Source organism: Lissotriton vulgaris, chromosome 10 (assembly GCF_964263255.1).
Source record: "Lissotriton vulgaris chromosome 10, aLisVul1.2, whole genome shotgun sequence".
Classification (NCBI taxonomy): Eukaryota; Metazoa; Chordata; class Amphibia; order Caudata; family Salamandridae; genus Lissotriton; species Lissotriton vulgaris.
In genome coordinates this window covers 3418209-3440720 of record NC_141698.1, presented here as the reverse complement: position 1 = coordinate 3440720, position 22512 = coordinate 3418209, and the positions used below count along the sequence as shown (strand labels likewise).

The 22512-nt window shown below is 53.0% G+C and overlaps 1 protein-coding gene across 1 annotated transcript in view; it reads left to right on the top strand.

The window, feature by feature from the left end:
* Positions 1–22512, top strand: part of LOC147684281 (semaphorin-3F-like) — a 310126-nt gene that overhangs the window by 204838 nt on the left and 82776 nt on the right. The window contains exons 4-7 of the mRNA XM_086940139.1: positions 4981–5043; positions 7384–7503; positions 8272–8365; positions 21500–21619. Coding sequence (XP_086796265.1) covers positions 4981–5043; positions 7384–7503; positions 8272–8365; positions 21500–21619 — 397 coding nt within the window. The remainder of the gene's footprint in view (positions 1–4980; positions 5044–7383; positions 7504–8271; positions 8366–21499; positions 21620–22512) is intronic.

Genomic DNA, 22512 nt, shown 5'->3' with positions numbered 1-22512 from the left:
TGCATGTAGGGGTATGTGTAACAAACACGCTGAGCTCTGGATCAGTCATTGTAATGTCAGTAAACCCTGACAGAATCAGACAAACACTTTCTTCTTGAGGAACTCTGCTGTATGAGGACGGTCCGCATAGTGTTTTAGGTAGTTTTGAGTGAGTGTATGAAAACATTAAAAGTGTAGATATATTTGCCTGGGATCTCTTTGTAACCGAACCCTGTATTGAGGCGTCCATGGAGTTAGAATAGTAAATACAGATCCTATGACGAGCAAAGGCTGGTCCTGTATGTGTGTATCATGTCTGTAGGAAAACTAGCATGGCAAGGGTGACTGTAACTGCCCCAGTCTTCTATATCTGGTGACCCCACCCTCTCACAACTGGCAACCAGATGGGTCAAGACCCAGCGTGCATCCTCAGACCTGTGACGGTTGGCTTCTGACCCTTGGCAAAGGTCATCGGGCAGCAGAGATGATGCCGTTGCAAGAGAGACTCTCAAGTAGGCTTCCACCATATCTGCTATTTTGCAGTACAAGGTACTAAGGCAGCCGCGCCGCCACAACCTAGATCAGAAGTGGGCAATGTCGTGGAGTTAGCGACTTACTGTTGTGGTTCATCCAGACCCTCGTCTGTCTGACCAAGCCGATGAGCGACCTACAGATTTACCCAATTAGAGACTTACTGATCAAGCAGCCAATGAGAGATCTACTGACTGAGCTTATGAGCGATTTACTGACCGAGCCGATGAGTGATCTACAGATTGGGCCGATTGGAAACTTACTGATAGAGCCAAAGAGAGATCTACTGACCGAGCCGCTGAGCGATCTACTGACTGAGTTGATTAGCGATCTACAGATTGAGCCAATTAGAGACTTACTGATAGAGCCAATGAGAGATCCACTGACTGAGCTGATGAGCGATCTACTGACTGAGCCGATGAGCGATCTACAGATTGAGCCAATTAGACACTTACTGATCGAGCCAATGAGAGATCTACTGACTGAGCTGATGAGTGATCTACTGATCGAGCTGGTGGGAGACCTACTGACAGAGCTGGTGGTCTATTGGCTGGGCCAATGAGCAATCTCCTGATTGAGCTGATAAATGATCTACTGACTGAGCCAATAATCAATTGACTGAGCCAATGAGTGATCTACTGGCTGAGCCCATGATCAATTGACTGAGCTAATGAGTGATCTACTGACTAAGCCAATCAACAATTGACTGCACCGATAAGCTATCTACTCATGAGCCAATTAGTGATCTACTGATGAGCAGATGAGTGACCTACCGACTGAACCGAGCGATCTAGTGACTGAGCCCATGATAGATCTACTGATTAAGTCTATGAGAGAGCTACCGACAGACCATATGAGAGATATACAAACCGAACCAAGCAATCTACTGACAGAGATAATGATTGATCTACTGATTGAGTCTGAGAAATCTAACAGAGCTGATTTGCAATCTTACTCTCCAAGCCAATGAGCAAGCTCCTGACTGAGCTGAGAGATCTTGTTACTGGGCCAATGATAGACCTACTGACCCAGCCTATGACCGATCTAGTGACAGAGCTGATTAGAAACCTGCTGACTGATCTGATGAGAGATCTACCAACTGAGCCAATGAGAGACCTACTGATCAAGCCAATGAAAGATCTACTAACAGCTGTTGAAAGATCTACTGACAGCTGTTGAAAGATCTACTGACAAAGCTAATGGCAATGCACGGTCTAGTCGATGAGCGATCTGCTGAGTGGGCCATTGAGCAATGTACTAACCGAGCTGATTGGAGATCTCCAGCCTGAAACACTGAGAAACTACTGACTGAGCCGATGAGTGATCTAGTGACCGTGCTGATGAGAGACCTGAGAGACATACCAATCGAGGTGTGTCTTCTTATCAATGAAGTAGCTACTTTCAGAGCTGATCAGTGATCTACTGAGTGAGACGATGAGCTATCTACTGACCGTGTAGATGAGAGATATACTGACAGAGGCAACAAGAGATCTCCTGACATAGCCGATGAGAGACCTACAGAGGGAGCCATACAGAGATCACCCAATATAATCAAGTTGGAAGTGATCACCCACGCCATCAAGGTGGAAGAGATCACCCATGCCAACAAGGTGGAAGAGATCACCCATGCCAACAAGGTGGAAGAGATCACCCATGCCAACAAGGTGGAAGAGATCACCCATGCCATCGAGGTAGAAGAGATCACCCATGCCATTGAGGTGGAAGAGATCATCCATGCCATCAAGGTGGAAGAGATCACCCATGCATAAACTTGTTATCAAAGGGCACCAAGAGAACCTGCGGAAGAAGATCCTTGCGGAGAACATGCCTAAAACCACTGAGGCTTGGAGTGAATGGACAGCAGTGAAGGCACTCTGAAGTGAGCTGGCCTTCTCTGAGGAAGGGCTAGAGCTGAGAGTCACGATCTTCACTCTACCCGCCGGCTCATTGGGGACAGTACGGACGAGCCAAGAAACAGTACAGGATAAAAGAGGACAATATGAACTTGTGGAAGGGACGATGTCCCACAGCGTGACATGCCACACCACTTAACACGGCTCAGAAACGTCATTACAGAAATGAAGTCCTGGTTTATATAAATGCTACTGATTGCCATGAAAGGCTGGTCGTGGTTGATAAATACTCCAGATAGACAGAGATAGGCACAAGCACCTCGGCTTCGGCATTTATCCTAAAAGCTAGGTCTGGAACATCGATGGGACAGTAGAGTTGGAAACTGGAAATTGTAAACCTTCCAAGGCTGAGAGCTTTCACGCCACGTGGATCAAACTGAAGAATGTTATCACAGGGTTAGAAGAGTCTATCATAGGCCAATGAAGAGGCCATATGAACTTTGCGAACGACAAATCACCTTTAAAGAGAACAATAAATTGACCTAAAGATCACTGCAGAAATACAGATCCACCCTTCACCAACCCACAAAGACATCTCCAGCAAGCTCCCTAGCCTGGCTCATTCACAGAAGACAGTGAGGATATAACCCGGCGAAGAGGAGCTTCTATCTCTAACGTCAATCGGAAGACTTCGTGTCCACAAAGACCAACCCCCAGATTTGGGATTCTGAAAGCCTTGCAGGCCCTGACACTGAATAGTCATGAGAAGTTATTTCTTCTGAAAATGGACTAAAAAATCGTGGTTGACAATAATGTCATGGTCAAAATATCGTAACTACAGCAATATTGTGAGCCAAAATACCAAAGTAAGGTATATCTGTTTTACTATAATAGCAAAGTTTAAAATATTTTTTACTTTAATGTAGTTTTTGTTGTGTGTTTATTCATATTTTAACGTATATATATATATATATATATATATATATATATATATATATATATATATATATATATATATATACATATATTATTGTGAAATGTGTATATATATATATATTTTAAATGCAGCAAGATGTTGACTTTATTGAGGATTTGGATGGATATTGTTTTCTATTGATATGTTAATTATTATTGATTAATATGATCATATTTTAATATATTTTAACTGTTATTTATTTGATTAAGGTTTATTTCATTGTGTATTATGATTCAGTTTTGGATTTTTGGGCTTATTTGTAAAATTAAGCAAGCAGTCTTTTAAATAAAATATATAAAACATGTGTTCAATTAATTATTGTATTAATTATGCAAAGTTTTAATCAGGAAATCATTGTATGCTTAATTATAAACTGTAAACATATTTGTTATAGGGTTTCTTTCAAATAAATGTAAATACTTTTCTAGTAGGTTGTATGGCATGGGGTGGTCTGAATGGGTAGCTTGTTTTTATAAAAAATAATAATTTGTAACTAATTAAAAATGTAAAATAGCATTTAATGCAGCAGTTTTTTTAGGTTTATGTGTTTTATGTTTGATTTTTAAGGATACTGTTTTTACATTTGTTTAAGTTTTTAAAAAAAACATTCTGTAATTTGTATTGATTTTTCAAACAATAAAATATGTTATTGATTTGTTAGGCTTTATAAAGGTTTAATTTTTAAACAAATTATATAATATTTAATGAATACTTATGTTATTTGGTTGTTTTGAAGTTGACCCGCCACGTATTTGCACTTTCCCTAATATTTGTTAGATAAAAGTAAGAATGGTAAATCTAACCCTACCCGCAATGTATGCCTTTTCCCCCACATATGTTAGAGCGGCGTTAGAATAGTACATCGAACCCACCGCAAATGGATGCCCCTCCCCAAATTTTGTATTACTGTAGTTAGAGTAGTAAATCTGAACATTCCTTAAGCCCCAAATTTATTACCTTCCCCCAACTTTTGTTCAACTGGAGTTAGAATAGTAAATGTGCCCTATTTGCCATGGCGTAAGCAGGGACAATTGGTCCAGTACACATTGTGAGCGCTGAAGTACTGTGTTCGCAAGAGCAATTGTGAAAATTGGTTATTTTTGCTTCTTATCTTTTATCATATGACAGCGATCCAAAACAGTCGACGTTTCAACACCTAGGAACATAATTTTAACATGGTCTTCATCAGGATTTAGGTTATAGAAATTTTTGCTCTCTGCTGGACAGATCAGGGACAAATCAGTGCCTTTGTCTTCCATAGATTAGCTACGGTATTGAAAGTAGTGTGAATGATCATTACTAAGAGAGGATGAATCAAACTCCCAGTGCAGCAGCTAAATCTGAGGCTCAGTCTTGTGTGCAGCGCCGCTATTGCTCTTACTAACATTATAGATTTTTTGTGTTTTGTTTTGTGAACATATCCAGAATGAAGACCTTCTACCCATAGTCCAGAGGTCTGGTTACCCACAGACATGAGTCTGTATCTAGTATAGATAGGATGTAAGACACAAAAGATCTGAAATATTTTTTCATTACAGTTCGGAGACAGGATTTAAGAGGTGGGAGTGGGGAGGGGCATGAGGATGCATCGTACCTTGCAGTAGCATGATGGTGATGCTGCCTCTTTTCTCAATGTTTCAGATCCACTGGCCTGCGCAGCCACTCCGGCAGAACGAGTGCAGGTTGGCGGGTAAAGGACGGGAGGTGAGTATCATGCGAGGAAGGAGGGGTGTTCGGAACCACTCGAGTGTGCTGGGAGTGAAAGATGGTGACATAGGGGTGTCGGGAACCATTCCACCATGCAAAGACAAGGTGGTGGGCTCATGTCAGGTGACCTAGGACTGATGTGTGGCATGGGTAAAGGTGTTCCCTGACCAGGCCCTGAACCCTATAACTGGTCCCTAGCGCGACCTCCCCCCCTCCCCTTCAGCCCCAAGCCCTATGCCCTTTTTAAAAATACCCCTCCCCTGAGCCCTAAAATAGGCCCCAAGTGCAACCCCCTTGGCCCCCAGCCCTTGTAAAAACTACCACTCCCCTGAGCCTAAAAACACACCCCTGCGTGAACCTCCCAGCCCTTTTTTAAAATACCCCTCCCCGAAGCCCTAAAAGCAGACCCCAGCACGACCGCGGCCCCCAGCCCTTTTTAAAAATACCCCACCCCTGAGCCCTAAAATAGGCCCCAAGTGCAACCCCCCGGTCCCCAGCACTTTTAAAACTACCACTCCCCTCAGCCCTAAAACACAACCCTGTGTGACCCCCAGCCCTTTTTTAAAACACCCCTCCCTTGAGCCCTAAAAGCGGACCCCAGTGTGACTCCCACGGCCCCCAGCCTTTCTAAAATAAATACCCCTGCCCTGAGCCCTAAAAGAGCCCCCCAGCGTGACAGCCAGAGCCCCCTGCAAAAACGACCCCTACCCTGAGCCCTAAAAGCAGACCCCTGCGTGACGCTTCCCAGGCCCCAGCCCTTTTTAAAAATACCTAGGCTTTCTTTTTCCAGTTTCTATTTTAGGTAAATTCTGATGGGGATTTTTCAGTGTTTTAAAGTGATTTCAAACCCTAAAAAACAGTGGTTATCCGTGGTGACCCATTTTTGTGCCAATTAAAAACAACAGAAACAGTGTTTTTCCGTTGTTTATGGAACATTTTACTTTTATTATTGATTTCTGCACTGATAGTGCGTGGTAGACAGACAGTGTACATACAGGGTACAAATATATGTTTACAAATCAAACCTATTGCAGTGCACCTTGCAATACTTCTTCGGTGAGTCTTTGGTCATGTGTGCTCGCTCTTTCCTTCCCATGTGAACCTTTATCTGTGACAAACAATATCACTCCAATCTTTGTGGAACTTGGTAAGAACTTTTTGGAGCAGCATTCCAAGTGACACTGTGTTCCATGTTTTCCAAAAGTCTGGTGACATGTTTTCACCACTGTCCCAGTGTGGTGACGGCACTCTTCACATACACCTGTCACTACACTTTGCATTGAATGTTTAAAGCCTGGGGTGTTTGGCAGTTCACCTACTATCAATACTGACTCGCTAGAAAAGGGGGCTGGTCTTTCAAGGGGTTTTACTCATTCTCTGTGGGTAAATGTGATGGCACATATTGGGAAAGATTCTTATGAAACCAGACATTTTACATATCCGTGTAAGAATCAAACGAAACAAAAATATCAAATATGATTTTGTTAGTTCCTGATTCTCTACAGTTGATAAAATAATTATAATTACCCTCCCCCTGCGCCCAAAAAGCGCACCCTTTGTGACCCGGCCACCCGGCCCCCACCACTTTAAAAAAATACCCACCATAGCACAAAGCCCTAACACCATAGCCCCCCCCCCCCTCAGGCCCCACCCCCCTTATCTCTCCATAACAACCAGGCAGCTGCTCTGAGGCGCGGTGCAGGCCATGAAGAGGCAGCAGAAGGGTCTTTCCGTTTCCGCTAATGACGCTGATCTCCTTCACCATTCTTACCACACATATGCCCTTACCACCAGTACCACACATATACTTTTACCATACATACCTTTACAGCGTAATTCCCTGTAAAGGCATATGTGTTGTAAAAAAATATGCTGTAAATGCTATGCATGGTAACGGTGCATGCGTTGTAACGCATGCGTGGTAAAGGCTATGTGTGGTAATAGCGCATGGGCTGTAACGCATGCGTGGTAAAGGCTATGCGTGGTAATAGCGCATGGGTTGTGACACATGCGTGGTAAAGGCTATGTGTGGTAATAGCGCATGGGCTGTAACGCATGCGTGGTAAAGGCTATGCATGGTAACAGCCGCGTTGTAATGGCTGTTTCCCCATGAGAGCGCCTAGTTACATGAGAGGGATGAATCTAAAATATCCCGCAGTGTTTGCTTTATTAAAGGGTTGTGTGTAAGGTGTGTGAAGTTGCAGGTTTGTCAGTGATCGCCGTGTGTGTGAGGTGTGCCAGCGACGGCCAGAGTGTGTAAGGCGATTGCTTGTGCAAGCTGCATGATGACGGTGCAGGCTTCCTGCTCATGAACCCAGGTGTTTCTATTCCGCACAGGGTGAATGTTTCAACTACATCCGGTTAATCGAGCCCTTGAACCGCACTCACCTGTTCACCTGTGGGACCGGAGCCTACCACCCCGTCTGCACCCTCATCAACCGCGGCTGGAGGTCAGAGGTAAGTGATCACTTGTATGGGGCCAGGTAGGTGAGCCCTGGCCTGCAGCAGGACCTGGGATCCATAGCCAAGGGAGGCCGAGGCCTCCCATCTGAGGGAACAGCGCCTCTCTCTGGAAATGTCGGATGAGGACAAATAAGTGCCAGTCCCCAAATATGAGCACTGGAGACCCTCCTGCCCCCCCCCCCCCCCCTCCCGACCCTCTATAGAGCCCTCCTCTCTGTGTCATGGTGCACTCACCATTTGTGCAAGTAACTGCAGTGACAGACTGAATGATAGTTTGAATAGTTTGAGCAGAGTCACTCCATGTGTATAGCCATCCGATGGTGCACAGAGGTGGCCTAACTCTCACCATATCACGGTAAGGGATAGAGAGAGTGGACTTGCCTCTGGCCGGGTTAGCGTAAATAGCTGCATATCTGACCCTCCCCATCTGGAGAGGCTCCCACCAGAGGGAGGTGAACAGCACAGATACAGGGGGAATCGCTTCCGCCAGAGGGAGGTGAACAGCACAGATACAGGGGGAATCGCTTCCACCAGAGGGAGGTGAACAGCACAGATACAGGGGGAATCGCTTCCACCCGTGGGAGGTGAACAGCACAGATACAGGGGGAATCGCTTCCACCAGAGGGAGGTGAACAGCACAGATACAGGGGGAATCGCTTCCACCCGAGGGAGGTGAACAGCACAGATACAGGGGGAATCGCTTTCACCAGAGGGCGGTAAAGGGAGCAAAACGTGTCACTGACTCTCTCCTCTCTTCCACAGGAATACCTGTTCCGAATGGTCCCGGGAACACTGGAGTCAGGGAAAGGGAAGTGTCCATATGACCCGAAGCAGGACAACATGGCGGCTCTGATCAGTGAGTGGGGGTGTGGCCTTTTCTGGGGGTCAGGTGTGTCTGAGGGTGTTCAGTGCCCCTCTTTGGAGTGTGGGGGTGTCTGGAGCCCCCTTTGGTGTGTCTGGGGGTGTTCAGTGCCCCCTTTGGAGTGTGGGGGTGTCTGGAGCCCTCTTTGGTGTGTCTGGGGGTGTTCAGTGCCCCCTTTGGAGTGTGGGGGTGTCTGGAGCTCTCTTTGGTGTCTGAGGGTGTCTGGAGCTCTCTTTGGTGTGTGAGGGTGTCTGAAGCTCTCTTTGGTGTGTGAGGGTGTCTGGAGCTCTCTTTGGTGTGTGAGGGTGTCTGGAGCTCTCTTTGGTGTCTGAGGGTGTCTGGAGCTCTCTTTGGTGTGTGAGGGTGTCTGAAGCTCTCTTTGGAGTGTGGGGGTGTCTGGAGCCCTCTTTGGTGTGTGAGGGTGTCTGGAGCCCTCTTTGGTGTGTGAGGGTGTCTGAAGCTCTCTTTGGAGTGTGGGGGTGTCTGGAGCCCTCTTTGCTCTTTGGTGTGTGAGGGTGTCTGGAGCTCTCTTTGGTGTGTGAGGGTGTCTGGAGCCCTCTTTGGTGTGTGAGGGTGTCTGGAGCTCTCTTTGGTGTGTGAGGGTGTCTGGAGCTCTCTTTGGTGTGTCTGAGGGTGTTCAGTGCCCCCTTTGGTGTGTGAGGGTGTCTGGAGCCCTCTTTGGTGTGTGAGGGTGTCTGGAGCCCTCTTTGGTGTGTGAGGGTGTTCAGTGCCCCCTTTGGTGTGTGAGGGTGTCTGGAGCCCTCTTTGGTGTGTCTGGGGGTGTTCAGTGCCCCCTTTGGAGTGTGGGGGTGTCTGGAGCCCTCTTTGGTGTGTGAGGGATTTGAGGCTGTTTGGTGGTGCAGTGTGAGACTGTCAGTGGTGAAGGAAGTGACCCGAATAGGGTGACCCGGGTCACTCGCGACCACCTCTCGGCCTTCCAAACAATGAAGAGTCGGTGAGTTAGTAGAGAATACAAACCAAAGTTATTTTTTAGTATTTCGCTGCAGCGGAGCCCAGTCTGACCAGCCTCACAAGATGGCTGCCGAGAGACTGACCCCCCCCCCCAACATGATATAAGATATTATACAGTTCCAACTCCCTAAGAACACGCCCAGGCTGGAAAATTCCAGTCCAGGTTCCAGCAAACAAAAGAGGCACAGAAGAATGAGCTACATCCCTGGGGCCGGGTACATGCTATCTTCACTCCAAGGCCACTTCACCCATGCTCGCCGTTAAAGTGAAGGCGGGAACGAGCCTTTCTAACAGCTAAGGTACGCAACAATAGAGAGTACGTTCATGAGTGCAGCTGAAATCGGCCTTGGAGAAACACGAGCAAAGGTGCATGGAGACAGTTTTCTGCTGAGGCAAGCAGTACGAGGCAGGAACTTAGCTTTGATCATGAAAAGGAATGCCAGTTACTAATGAATTGGCCCCATGAATGCTAACTTAACACAGAATAAAGCACGAGCAAGGGGACAATAACATTTTCAATTCCAACAGTGGAGCGGTATCTTTCGAGGTCTGAGTGTTGCACGAAGCTCTGGCATATAACATCTTTGGGCTCAGAAGTAAGAGTCGCCTCTTGCATAGAGGAGCTGCAGAGATGAGTAGAGGGGCAGTAGGGGGGTAGTAAAGAGGCATCCATACACTCTGAGGGAGCTTCTCCTGCTTCGCACTCTCACCCATACCCGCTGCTCCTGTCGACTGCATTCCTGGGGCACCAGCACTGCTGGCACACACTCCCCTGCGGGCCATTGAGGCACGTTCTCCAGGTCCCCCTAGAATCAAAGGGTGTGGCCTTCTGACCCCCTGGCGCCAAGGAACCTTCAATGTGCTAACCCGAATCACAAATCCGGTTGGACCGCAACAAATCCGCCATCCACCGAGCAATGTTTGCATAACAAGTTTTTCTGGTAATAATCAGTCCCATAAGATGGGTCAGGGACAATAAGTGGACACCCAAACCTTCTTTCGTAAAGGAATGCCAAACTAAAAGAGCACTAGGAAACAGAATATGTTGTTCATTTTTAAATCCTAACGGAATGCACATGACATGAATTGTAACCACACAGAAAATAAACTGAAATGCAGCAAAGTAATGTATAAGTAATGAGAATAACAGGACACATTCTAATGTGGTTATTGCATTTTACTGTCCTAGCACCCTCTTTGTGCTGTCTCTAGGAGCTATGTTAGCTCTAGCAGATTTGTAAATAAGCTGCCAGATTCCGAGTTTGTCTACCTTTTTTTCAGAACAATAAGTCTTTATTCTTTAGTCTGGACAGGAAGCCTACCATCTGGGTCTGAAGATGCTGATAACGCAGAGCAGCCGTGAGTCGCCTGAGAAGGGTCCCAACGCACAGCCACCTTCTATCACCGTCGATGCTGTAGTAGTGCCTGCTTGTCCAATACCCCTGGTGGAAAGCTTGTCTCTAACCTGCGGCCGGATATATGAAGTGTTATATAGGGAGCTTGTCGAACAGTATCCAAGTTAGCAATAAGCATCCGATGCAAAGCGCCCCTGCAGTCACTACCTTCCCAGAAACTCTGGTTAGCATCGCCTACTAGTGATTGATGCTCAAATAAAATGGTTTAACGATCGAGAATGTCTTTGCAAGAGATTCATTCCCGCGATCCTTCTCACGTGGGCAGAATTGATGACTATGCCAGGTTTGTGCATTTGATAAAAGCACCATCATTCAACTCTCATTGGCTTGAAAAGCATGCACTCCCACATTCATGGCCCTAGAAAGACACAATGTTTATAACAATTTCCCTGGAAGGGAAGCCATGGTGCAGCAGGGTGGGTTGGGGCAGCTAGTACCGGCATGGCCTCGTCCCAGGCATGCGGGAAGATTGGAGTTACTCATTCTGCCCCCTACGTGACCCTACAGACCTCTGACTGACCCCTACATGACCCCAGAGACCGCCACCTGCTCCTACGTGACCCTACAGACCTCTGACTGACCCCTACATGACCCCTGAGACCGCCACCTGGACCATACATGACCCCAGAGACCTCCACCTGGCCCATACATGACCCCAGAGACCGCCACCTGTACCATACATGACCCTAGAGACCGCCACCTGCCCCTACATGACCCCAGAGACCGCCACCTGGACCATACATGACCCCAGAGACCGCCACCTGGACCATACATGACCCCAGAGACCTCCACCTGGACCATACATGACCCCAGAGACCTCCACATGGCCCATACATGACCCCAGAGACCTCCACCTGGCCCATACATGACCCCAGAGACCTCCACCTGGCCCATACATGACCCCAGAGACCTCCTCCTGGCCCCTACATGCCTCAAAAGTCCTCCACCTGGCCCATACATGACCCCAGAAACCGCCACCTGGACCCTACATGACTCCAGAGACCGCCACCTGGACCATACATGACCACAGAGACCTCCACCTGGACCATACATGACCCCAGAGACCTCCACCTGGCCCATACATGACCCCAGAGACCTCCACCTGGCCCATACATGACCCCAGAAACCGCCACCTGGACCCTACATGACTCCAGAGACCGCCACCTGGACCATACATGACCACAGAGACCTCCACCTGGACCATACATGACCCCAGAGACCTCCACCTAGCCCATACATGACTCCAGAGACCGCCACCTGGACCATACATGACCACAGAGACCTCCACCTGGACCATACATGACCCCAGAGACCTCCACCTGGCCCATACATGACCCCAGAGACCTCCACCTGGACCATACATGACCCCAGAGACCTCCACCTGGCCCCTACATGACTCAAAAGTCCTCCACCTGGCCCATACATGACCCCAGAAACCGCCACCTGGACCCTACATGACTCCAGAGACCGCCACCTGGACCATACATGACCACAGAGACCTCCACCTGGACCATACATGACCCCAGAGACCGCCACCTGTACCATACATGACCCCAGAGACCGCCACCTGCCCCTACATGACCACAGAGACCGCTACCTGGACCATACATGACCCCAGAGACCGCCACCTGGACCATACATGACCCCAGAGACCTCCACCTGGACCATACATGACCCCAGAGACCTCCACATGGCCCATACATGACCCCAGAGACCTCCACCTGGCCCATACATGACCTCCACATGGCCCATACATGACCCCAGAGACCTCCACCTGGCCCATACATGACCCCAGAGACCTCCACCTGGCCCATACATGACCCCAGAGACCTCCACCTGGCCCCTACATGACTCAAAAGTCCTCCACCTGGACCCTACATGACTCCAGAGACCGCCACCTGGACCCTACATGACTCCAGAGACCGCCACCTGGACCATACATGACCACAGAGACCTCCACCTGGACCATACATGACCCCAGAGACCTCCACCTGGCCCATACATGACCCCAGAGACCTCCACCTGGCCCATACATGACTCCAGAGTCCTCCACCTGGACCCTACATGACCCCAGAGACCTCCACCTGGACCATACATGACCCCAGAGACCTCCAACTGCCCATACGTGACTCCAGAGACCTCCACCTGGCCTATACATGACCCCAGAGACCTCCAACTGCCCATACATGACTCCAGAGACCTCCACCTGGCCGTACATGACCCCAGAGACCTCCACCTGGACCATACATGACCCCAGAGACCTCCAACTGCCCGTACATGACCCCAGAGACCTCCAACTGCCCATACATGACCCCAGAGACCTCCAACTGCCCATACATGACTCCAGAGACCTCCACCTGGACCCTACATGACCCCAGAGACCTCCACCTGGCCCCTACATGACTCCAAAGTCCTCCACCTGGCCCATACATGACCCCAGAGACCTCCACCTGGCCATACATGACTCCAGAGACCTCCACCTGGACCATACATGACCCCAGAGACCTCCACCTGGCCCATACATGACCCCAGAGACCGCCACCTGTACCATACATGACCCCAGAGACAGCCACCTGGACCATACATGACCCCAGAGACCTCCACATGGCCCATACATGACCCCAGAGACCTCCACCTGGCCCATACATGACCCCAGAGACCTCCACCTGGCCCATACATGACCCCAGAGACCTCCACCCGGCCCCTACATGACTCAAAAGTCCTCCACCTGGCCCATACATGACCCCAGAAACCGCCACCTGGACCATACATGACCCCAGAGACCGCCACCTGTACCATACATGACCCCAGAGACCTCCAACTGCCCATACATGACTCCAGAGACCTCCACCTGGCCATACATGACTCCAGAGACCTCCACCTGGCCCATACATGACCCCAGAGACCGCCACCTGCTCCTACATGACCCCAGAGACCGCCACCTGGACAATACATGACCCTAGAGACCGCCACCTGGTCCATACATGACTCCAGAGACCTCCACCTGGCCTATACATGACCCCAGAGACCTCCACCTGGCACCTACATGACTCCAAAGGCCTCCACCTGGACCATACATGACCCCAGATACCTCCACCTGGACCCTACATGACCCCAGAGACCGCCACCAGGCCCCTACATGACCCCAGAGACCTCCACCTGCCCATCCATGTTTTCAGAGACCTCCACCTGGCACCTACATGACTCCAGAGACCTCCATCTGCCCCCTACGTGACTCCAGAGACCTCCATCTGCCCCCTACATGACCCCAGAGACCTCCACCTGGCCCCTACATGACTCCAAAGTCCTCCACCTGGCCCATACATGACCCCAGAGACCTCCACCTGGCCATACATGACTCCAGAGACCTCCACCTGGACCATACATGACCCCAGAGACCTCCACCTGGCCCATACATGACCCCAGAGACCGCCACCTGTACCATACATGACCCCAGAGACAGCCACCTGGACCATACATGACCCCAGAGACCTCCACATGGCCCATACATGACCCCAGAGACCTCCACCTGGCCCATACATGACCCCAGAGACCTCCACCTGGCCCATACATGACCCCAGAGACCTCCACCCGGCCCCTACATGACTCAAAAGTCCTCCACCTGGCCCATACATGACCCCAGAAACCGCCACCTGGACCATACATGACCCCAGAGACCGCCACCTGTACCATACATGACCCCAGAGACCTCCAACTGCCCATACATGACTCCAGAGACCTCCACCTGGCCATACATGACTCCAGAGACCTCCACCTGGCCCATACATGACCCCAGAGACCGCCACCTGCTCCTACATGACCCCAGAGACCGCCACCTGGACAATACATGACCCTAGAGACCGCCACCTGGTCCATACATGACTCCAGAGACCTCCACCTGGCCTATACATGACCCCAGAGACCTCCACCTGGACCCTACATGACTCCAGAGACCGCCACCTGGACCATACATGACCACAGAGACCTCCACCTGGACCCTACATGACCCCAGAGACCGCCACCAGGCCCCTACATGACCCCAGAGACCTCCACCTGCCCATCCATGTTTTCAGAGACCTCCACCTGGCACCTACATGACTCCAGAGACCTCCATCTGCCCCCTACGTGACTCCAGAGACCTCCATCTGCCCCCTACATGACCCCAGAGACCTCCACCTGGCCCCTACATGACTCCAAAGTCCTCCACCTGGCCCATACATGACCCCAGAGACCTCCACCTGGCCATACATGACTCCAGAGACCTCCACCTGGACCATACATGACCCCAGAGACCTCCACCTGGCCCATACATGACCCCAGAGACCGCCACCTGTACCATACATGACCCCAGAGACAGCCACCTGGACCATACATGACCCCAGAGACCTCCACATGGCCCATACATGACCCCAGAGACCTCCACCTGGCCCATACATGACCCCAGAGACCTCCACCTGGCCCATACATGACCCCAGAGACCTCCACCCGGCCCCTACATGACTCAAAAGTCCTCCACCTGGCCCATACATGACCCCAGAAACCGCCACCTGGACCATACATGACCCCAGAGACCGCCACCTGTACCATACATGACCCCAGAGACCTCCAACTGCCCATACATGACTCCAGAGACCTCCACCTGGCCATACATGACTCCAGAGACCTCCACCTGGCCCATACATGACCCCAGAGACCGCCACCTGCTCCTACATGACCCCAGAGACCGCCACCTGGACAATACATGACCCTAGAGACCGCCACCTGGTCCATACATGACTCCAGAGACCTCCACCTGGCCTATACATGACCCCAGAAACCGCCACCTGGACCCTACATGACTCCAGAGACCGCCACCTGGACCATACATGACCACAGAGACCTCCACCTGGACCATACATGACCCCAGAGACCTCCACCTGGCCCATACATGACCCCAGAGACCTCCACCTGGCCCATACATGACCCCAGAAACCGCCACCTGGACCCTACATGACTCCAGAGACCGCCACCTGGACCATACATGACCACAGAGACCTCCACCTGGACCATACATGACCCCAGAGACCTCCACCTAGCCCATACATGACTCCAGAGACCGCCACCTGGACCATACATGACCACAGAGACCTCCACCTGGACCATACATGTTTTCAGAGACCTCCACCTGGCACCTACATGACTCCAGAGACCTCCATCTGCCCCCTACGTGACTCCAGAGACCTCCATCTGCCCCCTACGTGACTCCAGAGACCGCCATCTGGCCCATACGTGACTCCAGAGACCTCCATCTGGCCCATACGTGACCCCGGAGACCGCCATCTGGCCCATACGTGACTCCAGAGACCTCCATCTGGCCCATACGTGACCCCAGAGACCGCCATCTGGCCCATACGTGACTCCAGAGACCGCCATCTGGCTCCAATGTGACCCCAGAGACCTCCACCTGGCCTGAACGTGACCCCAGCGACCTCCACCTGCCCCTACATGACCTCAGAGACCCACACTTGGCCCATATGTGACCCCAGAGACCTCCACTTGGCCCATACGTGACACCAGAGACCTCCAACTGGCCCCAAATTACCCCAGAGGCCTCCATTTTGTCCCTACTGACTCCCAAGACCTCCACCTGGCTTCTGTACCCTGGAGGAGGGCTGCTGTAAGGCTGTAGTGGTCGGACATCTCTCTCTCTCATATGTTGGTTCCAGATCCCACTCCAGCATCCACCGCTTAGACAGGACCAGAGAGGGAAAAGGGCGTCAGGTTCAATCACTAGCAAGCCCTGCACACCGCCAGCGCCTCCGGCAGGCCGGGCCACAGTTTTAGGAGCCTCACATGCCACCGCTGTCCATCCTTCCTGGAGTGGGTCTTTGCAGGTTGAGAGGGCACCGGGTTCCGCTCATGCACACACCGTGTTCCTCTCCTGTAGCAGTCATGTAGGGGAAGCTTTACTGAAGCTCCAGTGCAGTGTTGGCCACCTCCACCCGGGAGGGGCCCCAGGGCGACTAGCCTTCCAAATTCAACCACGGCTGGAGTCAGTGGAGAATGAGATAGGCCTCATCCTTCACGCATGTCAATGGAGCAACAAGACAGGCCTCTATTGGTTCCCATTGTCAGGTGGCACAATCCAGGCATGGGGGGGGGCTGCTTTGCTTGCCAAGCTCTACTTATTGGGCAAGAAGCCCCTAGCCATTCGCTGGTTGGCTGATGGTTCTGCCAGTCATCCCCTTGATTGGAGGGTATGGTATATATTAAACTTACCTTTGGCGATCAGGTCAGTGGGGTGGCCTCGACCAGCTTCTTCCTCCTCAGAATCTTGAGGAAAATAAAATTCTTGTTATCAGCAGATAGGTTTAGGACAGCAGTCACAGCGCTCATTTTGTCACGGCTGGACCGCAGTCACGGCGCTCATTTTGTCACGGCTGGACAGCAGTCACAGCGCTCGTTTTGTCGCGGCTGGACAGCAGTCACAGCGCCCATTTTGTCGCGGCTGGACAGCAGTCACGGCGCTCATTTTGTCGCGGCTGGACAGCAGTCACGGCGCTCATTTTGTCGCGGCTGGACAGCAGTCACGGCGCTCATTTTGTCGCGGCTGGACAGCAGTCACGGCGCTCAATTTGATCGCGGCTGGACAGCAGTCACGGCGCTCATTTTGTCGCGGCTGGACAGCAGTCACGGCGCTCATTTTGTCGCGGCTGGACCGCAGTCACAGCGCTCATTTTGTCGCGGCTGGACCGCAGTCACAGCGCTCATTTTGTCGCGGCTGGACAGCAGTCACAGCGCTCATTTTGTCACGGCTGGACAGCAGTCACAGCGCTCATTTTGTCGCGGCTGGACTATTGTAATAGTCTGTACTTGAACATTCATAAGAAACATCTGTACAGACTCCAGCTGTTGCAAAATGCGGCAGCCAGACTGATAACGGTCCCACCTGGGTTTGTCTCAGTCAGGAACGGACTTCGTCGGCTTCACGGGCTCCCAGTAAAACAACGTGCGCGGTGCAAAGCGCTCTGCGCGGTTTTTAAGTCCTTGAGGAGCAGTGGCCCAGACTATCTGAAAGATCCCCTTCAATGGTACCTCCCCGGAAGAACCTTGCGTTCTTCGGAAGCAAAGCAGGTGACCAGCCCCAGAGTGAGAGAAGCTCGGTGGGGCGGCAGTAGTTCTATCGTCTGAGCTGCAAAAGCTTCGAACAACCTACGGTGCATCTTAGGAACACCATCGAGATCCTTCCTTTCAGGAAGGGGCTGAAAACATGGCTGTTTTCCGAATAACCCGTGCCTTCTGGATATGGGTTCGACAGTGCTCAGCGCCTGGACACCCTAGGGTATAAGTGTGCTTTAAAAGCTTCACTAACATAACTTAACATATCATATACAAAGCTGTGTGGCCCGGTCACGTGTGCTTTCCCCGGCATCTATTCTTGGGGGCAAATTGCCAACAGGCGGCAGCAACTTCTCATTCAGCCTGTACATGTCACCAAGCGCTGAGAAGAGGCATCCAGGGTCTCTGCATTGGGAAACCAGGCGCCGCCATAGGAGGGACTCCAGGCGCCTGCCATAGGAGGGACTAGGCGGGACTCCAGGCGCCTGCCATAGGAGGGACTCCAGGTGCCGCCATAGGAGGGACTCCAGGCGTCTGCCATAGGAGGGACTCCAGGCGCCTGCCATAGGAGGGACTCCAGGCGCCTCCCATAGGAGGGACTCCAGGTGCCGCCATAGGAGGGACTCCAGGCGTCTGCCATAGGAGGGACTCCAGGCGCCTGCCATAGGAGGGACTCCAAGCGCCTGCCATGGGAGGGACTAGGCGGGACTCCAGGCGCCTGCCATAGGAGGGACTCCAGGTGCCGCCATAGGAGGGACTCCAGGCGTCTGCCATAGGAGGGACTCCAGGCGCCTGCCATAGGAGGGACTCCAGGCGCCTCCCATAGGAGGGACTCCAGGTGCCGCCATAGGAGGGACTCCAGGCGTCTGCCATAGGAGGGACTCCAGGCGCCTGCCATAGGAGGGACTCCAAGCGTCTGCCATAGGAGGGACTCCAGGCGCCTGCCATAGGAGGGACTCCAGGCGCCTGCCATAGGAGGGACGCCAGGCACCTGCCATAGGAGGGACTCCAGGCGCCTGCCATAGGAGGGACTCCAGACGCCTACCGTAGGAGGGACTCCAGGTGCCGCCATAGGAGGGACTCCAGGCACCTGCCATAGTGGGGACTCCAGGCGCCTGCCATTGGAGGGACTCCAGGTGCCGCCATAGGAGGGACTCCAGGCGCCTGTCATAGTGGGGACTCCAGGCGCCTGCCATAGGAGGGACTCCAGGCGCCTGCCATAGGAGGGACTCCAGGCGCCTGCCATAGGAGGGACTCCAGGCACCTGCCATAAGAGGGACTCCAGGTGCCGCCATAGGAGGGACTCCAGGCGCCTGCCATAGGAGGGACTCCAGGCGCCTGCCATAGGAGGGACTCCAGGCGCCTGCCATAGGAGGGACTCCAGGCACCTGCCATAGGAGGCACTCCAGGCGCCTGCCATAGGAGGGACTCCAGGCGCCTACCGTAGGAGGGACTCCAGGTGCCGCCATAGGAGGGACTCCAGGCACCTGCCATAGTGGGGACTCCAGGCGCCTGCCATTGGAGGGACTCCAGGTGCCGCCATAGGAGGGACTCCAGGCGCCTGTCATAGTGGGGACTCCAGGCGCCTGCCATAGGAGGGACTCCAGGCGCCTGCCATAGGAGGGACTCCAGGCGCCTGCCATAGGAGGGACTCCAGGCACCTGCCATAAGAGGGACTCCAGGTGCCGCTATAGGAGGGACTCCAGGCGCCTGCCATAGGAGGGACTCCAGGCGCCTGCCATAGGAGGGACTCCAGGTGCCTGCCATAGGAGGGACTCCAGGCACCTGCCATAGGAGGCACTCCAGGCGCCTGCCATAGGAGGGACTCCAGGCACCTGCCATAGGAGGGACTCCAGGCGCCTGCCATAGGAGGGACACCAGGCGCCTGCCATAGGAGGGACTCCAGGCACCTGCCATAAGAGGGACTCCAGGTGCCTGCCATAGTGGGGACTCCAGGCGCCTGCCATAGTGGGGACTCCAGGCGTCTGCCATAGGAGGGACTCCAGGCGCCTGCCATAGGAGGGACTCCAGGCGTCCGCCATAGGAGGGACTCCAGGCACCTGCCATAGGAGGGACTCCAGGTGCCTGCCATAGTGGGGACTCCAGGCGCCTGCCATACTGGGGACTCCAGGCGCCTGCCATAGGAGGGACTCCAGGCGCCTGCCATAGGAAGGACTCCAGGCGCCTGCCATAGGAGGGACTCCAGGCGTCTGCCATAGTGGGGACTCCAGGCGTCTGTCATAGGAGGGACTCCAGGCGCCTGCCATAGGAGGGACTCCAGGCACCTGCCATAGAAGGGACTCCAGGCGCCTGCCATAGGAGGGACTCCAGGCGCCTGCCATAGGAGGGACTCCAGGCGCCTGCCATAGGAGGGACTCCAGGCGCCTGCCATAGGAGGGACTCCAGGCGCCTGCCATAGAAGGGACTCCAGGCGTCTGCCATAGGAGGGACTCCAGGCGCCTGCCATAGGAGGGACTCCAGGCGCCTGCCATAGGAGGGACTCCAGGCGCCTGCCATAGGAGGGACTCCAGGCGCCTGCCATAGGAGGGACTCCAGGCGCCTGCCATAGGAGGGACTCCAGGCGCCTGCCATAGGAGGGACTCCAGGCGCCTGCCATAGAAGGGACTCCAGGCGTCTGCCATAGAAGGGACTCCAGGTGCCTGCCATAGGAGGGACTCCAGGCGCCTGCCATAGGAGGGACGCCAACTTTTACTGTCTGGGTATTAGAGTGTGGGGAGCGACTCTTGATCTCATAGCGCTTGGGTGGAGCTCTGAGGTGTGTTTATGATACTCTAAGGTGTGTTGCATGGAGCTGAAGCTCAGAAGTTTGTTGCATCAAGCTCTTAGGTGAGTTGACTGGTGCTCCCAGGTGAGTTGACTGGTGCTCCGAGGTGAGTTGACTGGTGCTCCGAGGTGAGTGTACTGGTGCTCCTAGGTGTGTTGCCGGTTGCTCAGAGGTGAGTTGACTGGTGCTCCGTGGTGAGTTGCCTGGTGCTCCGAGGTGAGTTGCCTGGCGCTCCGAGGTGAGTTGCCTGGCGCTCCGAGGTGAGTTGACTGGCGCTCCGAGGTGAGTTGACTGGTGCTCCGAGGTGAGTTGCCGGGTGCTCAGAGGTGAGTTGACTGGTGCTCCGAGGTGAGTTGACTGGCGCTCCGAGGTGAGTTGACTGGCGCTCCGAGGTGTGTTGCCTGGTGCTCCGAGGTGAGTTGCCTGGTGCTCCGAGGTGAGTTGCCTGGTGCTCCGAGGTGTGTTGCCTGGTGCTCCGAGGTGTGTTGCCTGGTGCTCCGAGGTGTGTTGCCTGGTGCTCCGAGGTGTGTTGCCTGGCGCTCCGAGGTGTGTTGCCTAGCGCTCCGGGATGTGTTGCCTGGTGCTCCGAGGTGTGTTGCCTGGCGCTCCGAGGTGTGTTGCCTGGTGCTCGGAGGTGTGTTGCCTGGCGCTCGGAGGTGTGTTGCCTGGCGCTCGGAGGTGTGTTGCCTGGCGCTCCGAGCTGTGTTGCCTGGCGCTCCGGGATGTGTTGCCTGGTGCTCCGAGGTGTGTTGCCTGGCGCTCCGAGGTGTGTTGCCTGGTGCTCATGCTGACGGCTTCCGATTGTAACATGTCACACAGCCCACCCACTGGTGAGATTGGCTCCTCTCTCCTCTGCAGATGGCAATCTGTATGCTGGTGTCCAGGTGGACTTCATGGGCACAGATGCTGCCGTGTTCCGCACCATGGGAAGCCGCCACGCCATCCGCACGGAGCAGCATGACTCGCGCTGGCTGAACGGTGAGTAGTGAGGTCCATCTGTCCTGCTGTCCCCAGGGCAGGATCTCCCCTGTGGTCATTCTGCACCTCACCTGCTTCATGTTCCCACATGCTCTTCTGGGGCAAAGGGCACTTGTGAGATAAACCAGCAGGGTCTGTGCCCTCATCCAGCCTTGGCTGCCAAGGTGCGTGCCCGCAGTGACCCTCAGGTGCTGCTCACACATCCATGGTCCGGCCAACTCTCTTCACAGCAGAGACCCTGCTCAGAGCCTCCTCTGCCAGAAACATTTGTGCTCTTTCAGGTCCACCAAGTGTAGAGCATCATTCACCACAAGCATGGCCGCTGCAGCGCAGATTCAAGCACTAAGGGGTTCATTTACAAGCCCTGTGCCCTGCTCGAATGTCAATCTTTGTGACGTACCGGTGGCTCTCAGGGCTTCGGCCTATCTTGGCTGTTCGAGGCCTTGTAGCTATGGACTGAGGCAACACAGCGCAAGTCGCTGCATTGCCTCACACTACAATGGGTAGGCGTTCCGTAGGCCTTACGGTGGGTGTTCACACGTAACACCCACGGCGTTTGACACATTCCCCTTACAACAAGCTGCAAACCTGGGAATACGTTGAAAGCCCACGCCTCCCAAGGCGAGGTGTAACGAGGAGCAACAACTTTATTTCTCCTCGTTTGTTCCTCTTTCTATGTGCACTGCATTCAGAAAGTAGATATCGCCTCTATTGATTGTTTTGTGCAAGAAGGTGTCCCTTCTTGCACAAGACAATCAATACAACACTGACACCCTTGCACTATGGGGCAAGGGTGCCTACATTGGCACATGGCGGCCAATTGAGCTCCAGTGTAGGGAGAGAGGACAGGCGTGCGCTGTAGCTATCAGATGCGGCGCATTCCTGCCCTTTTC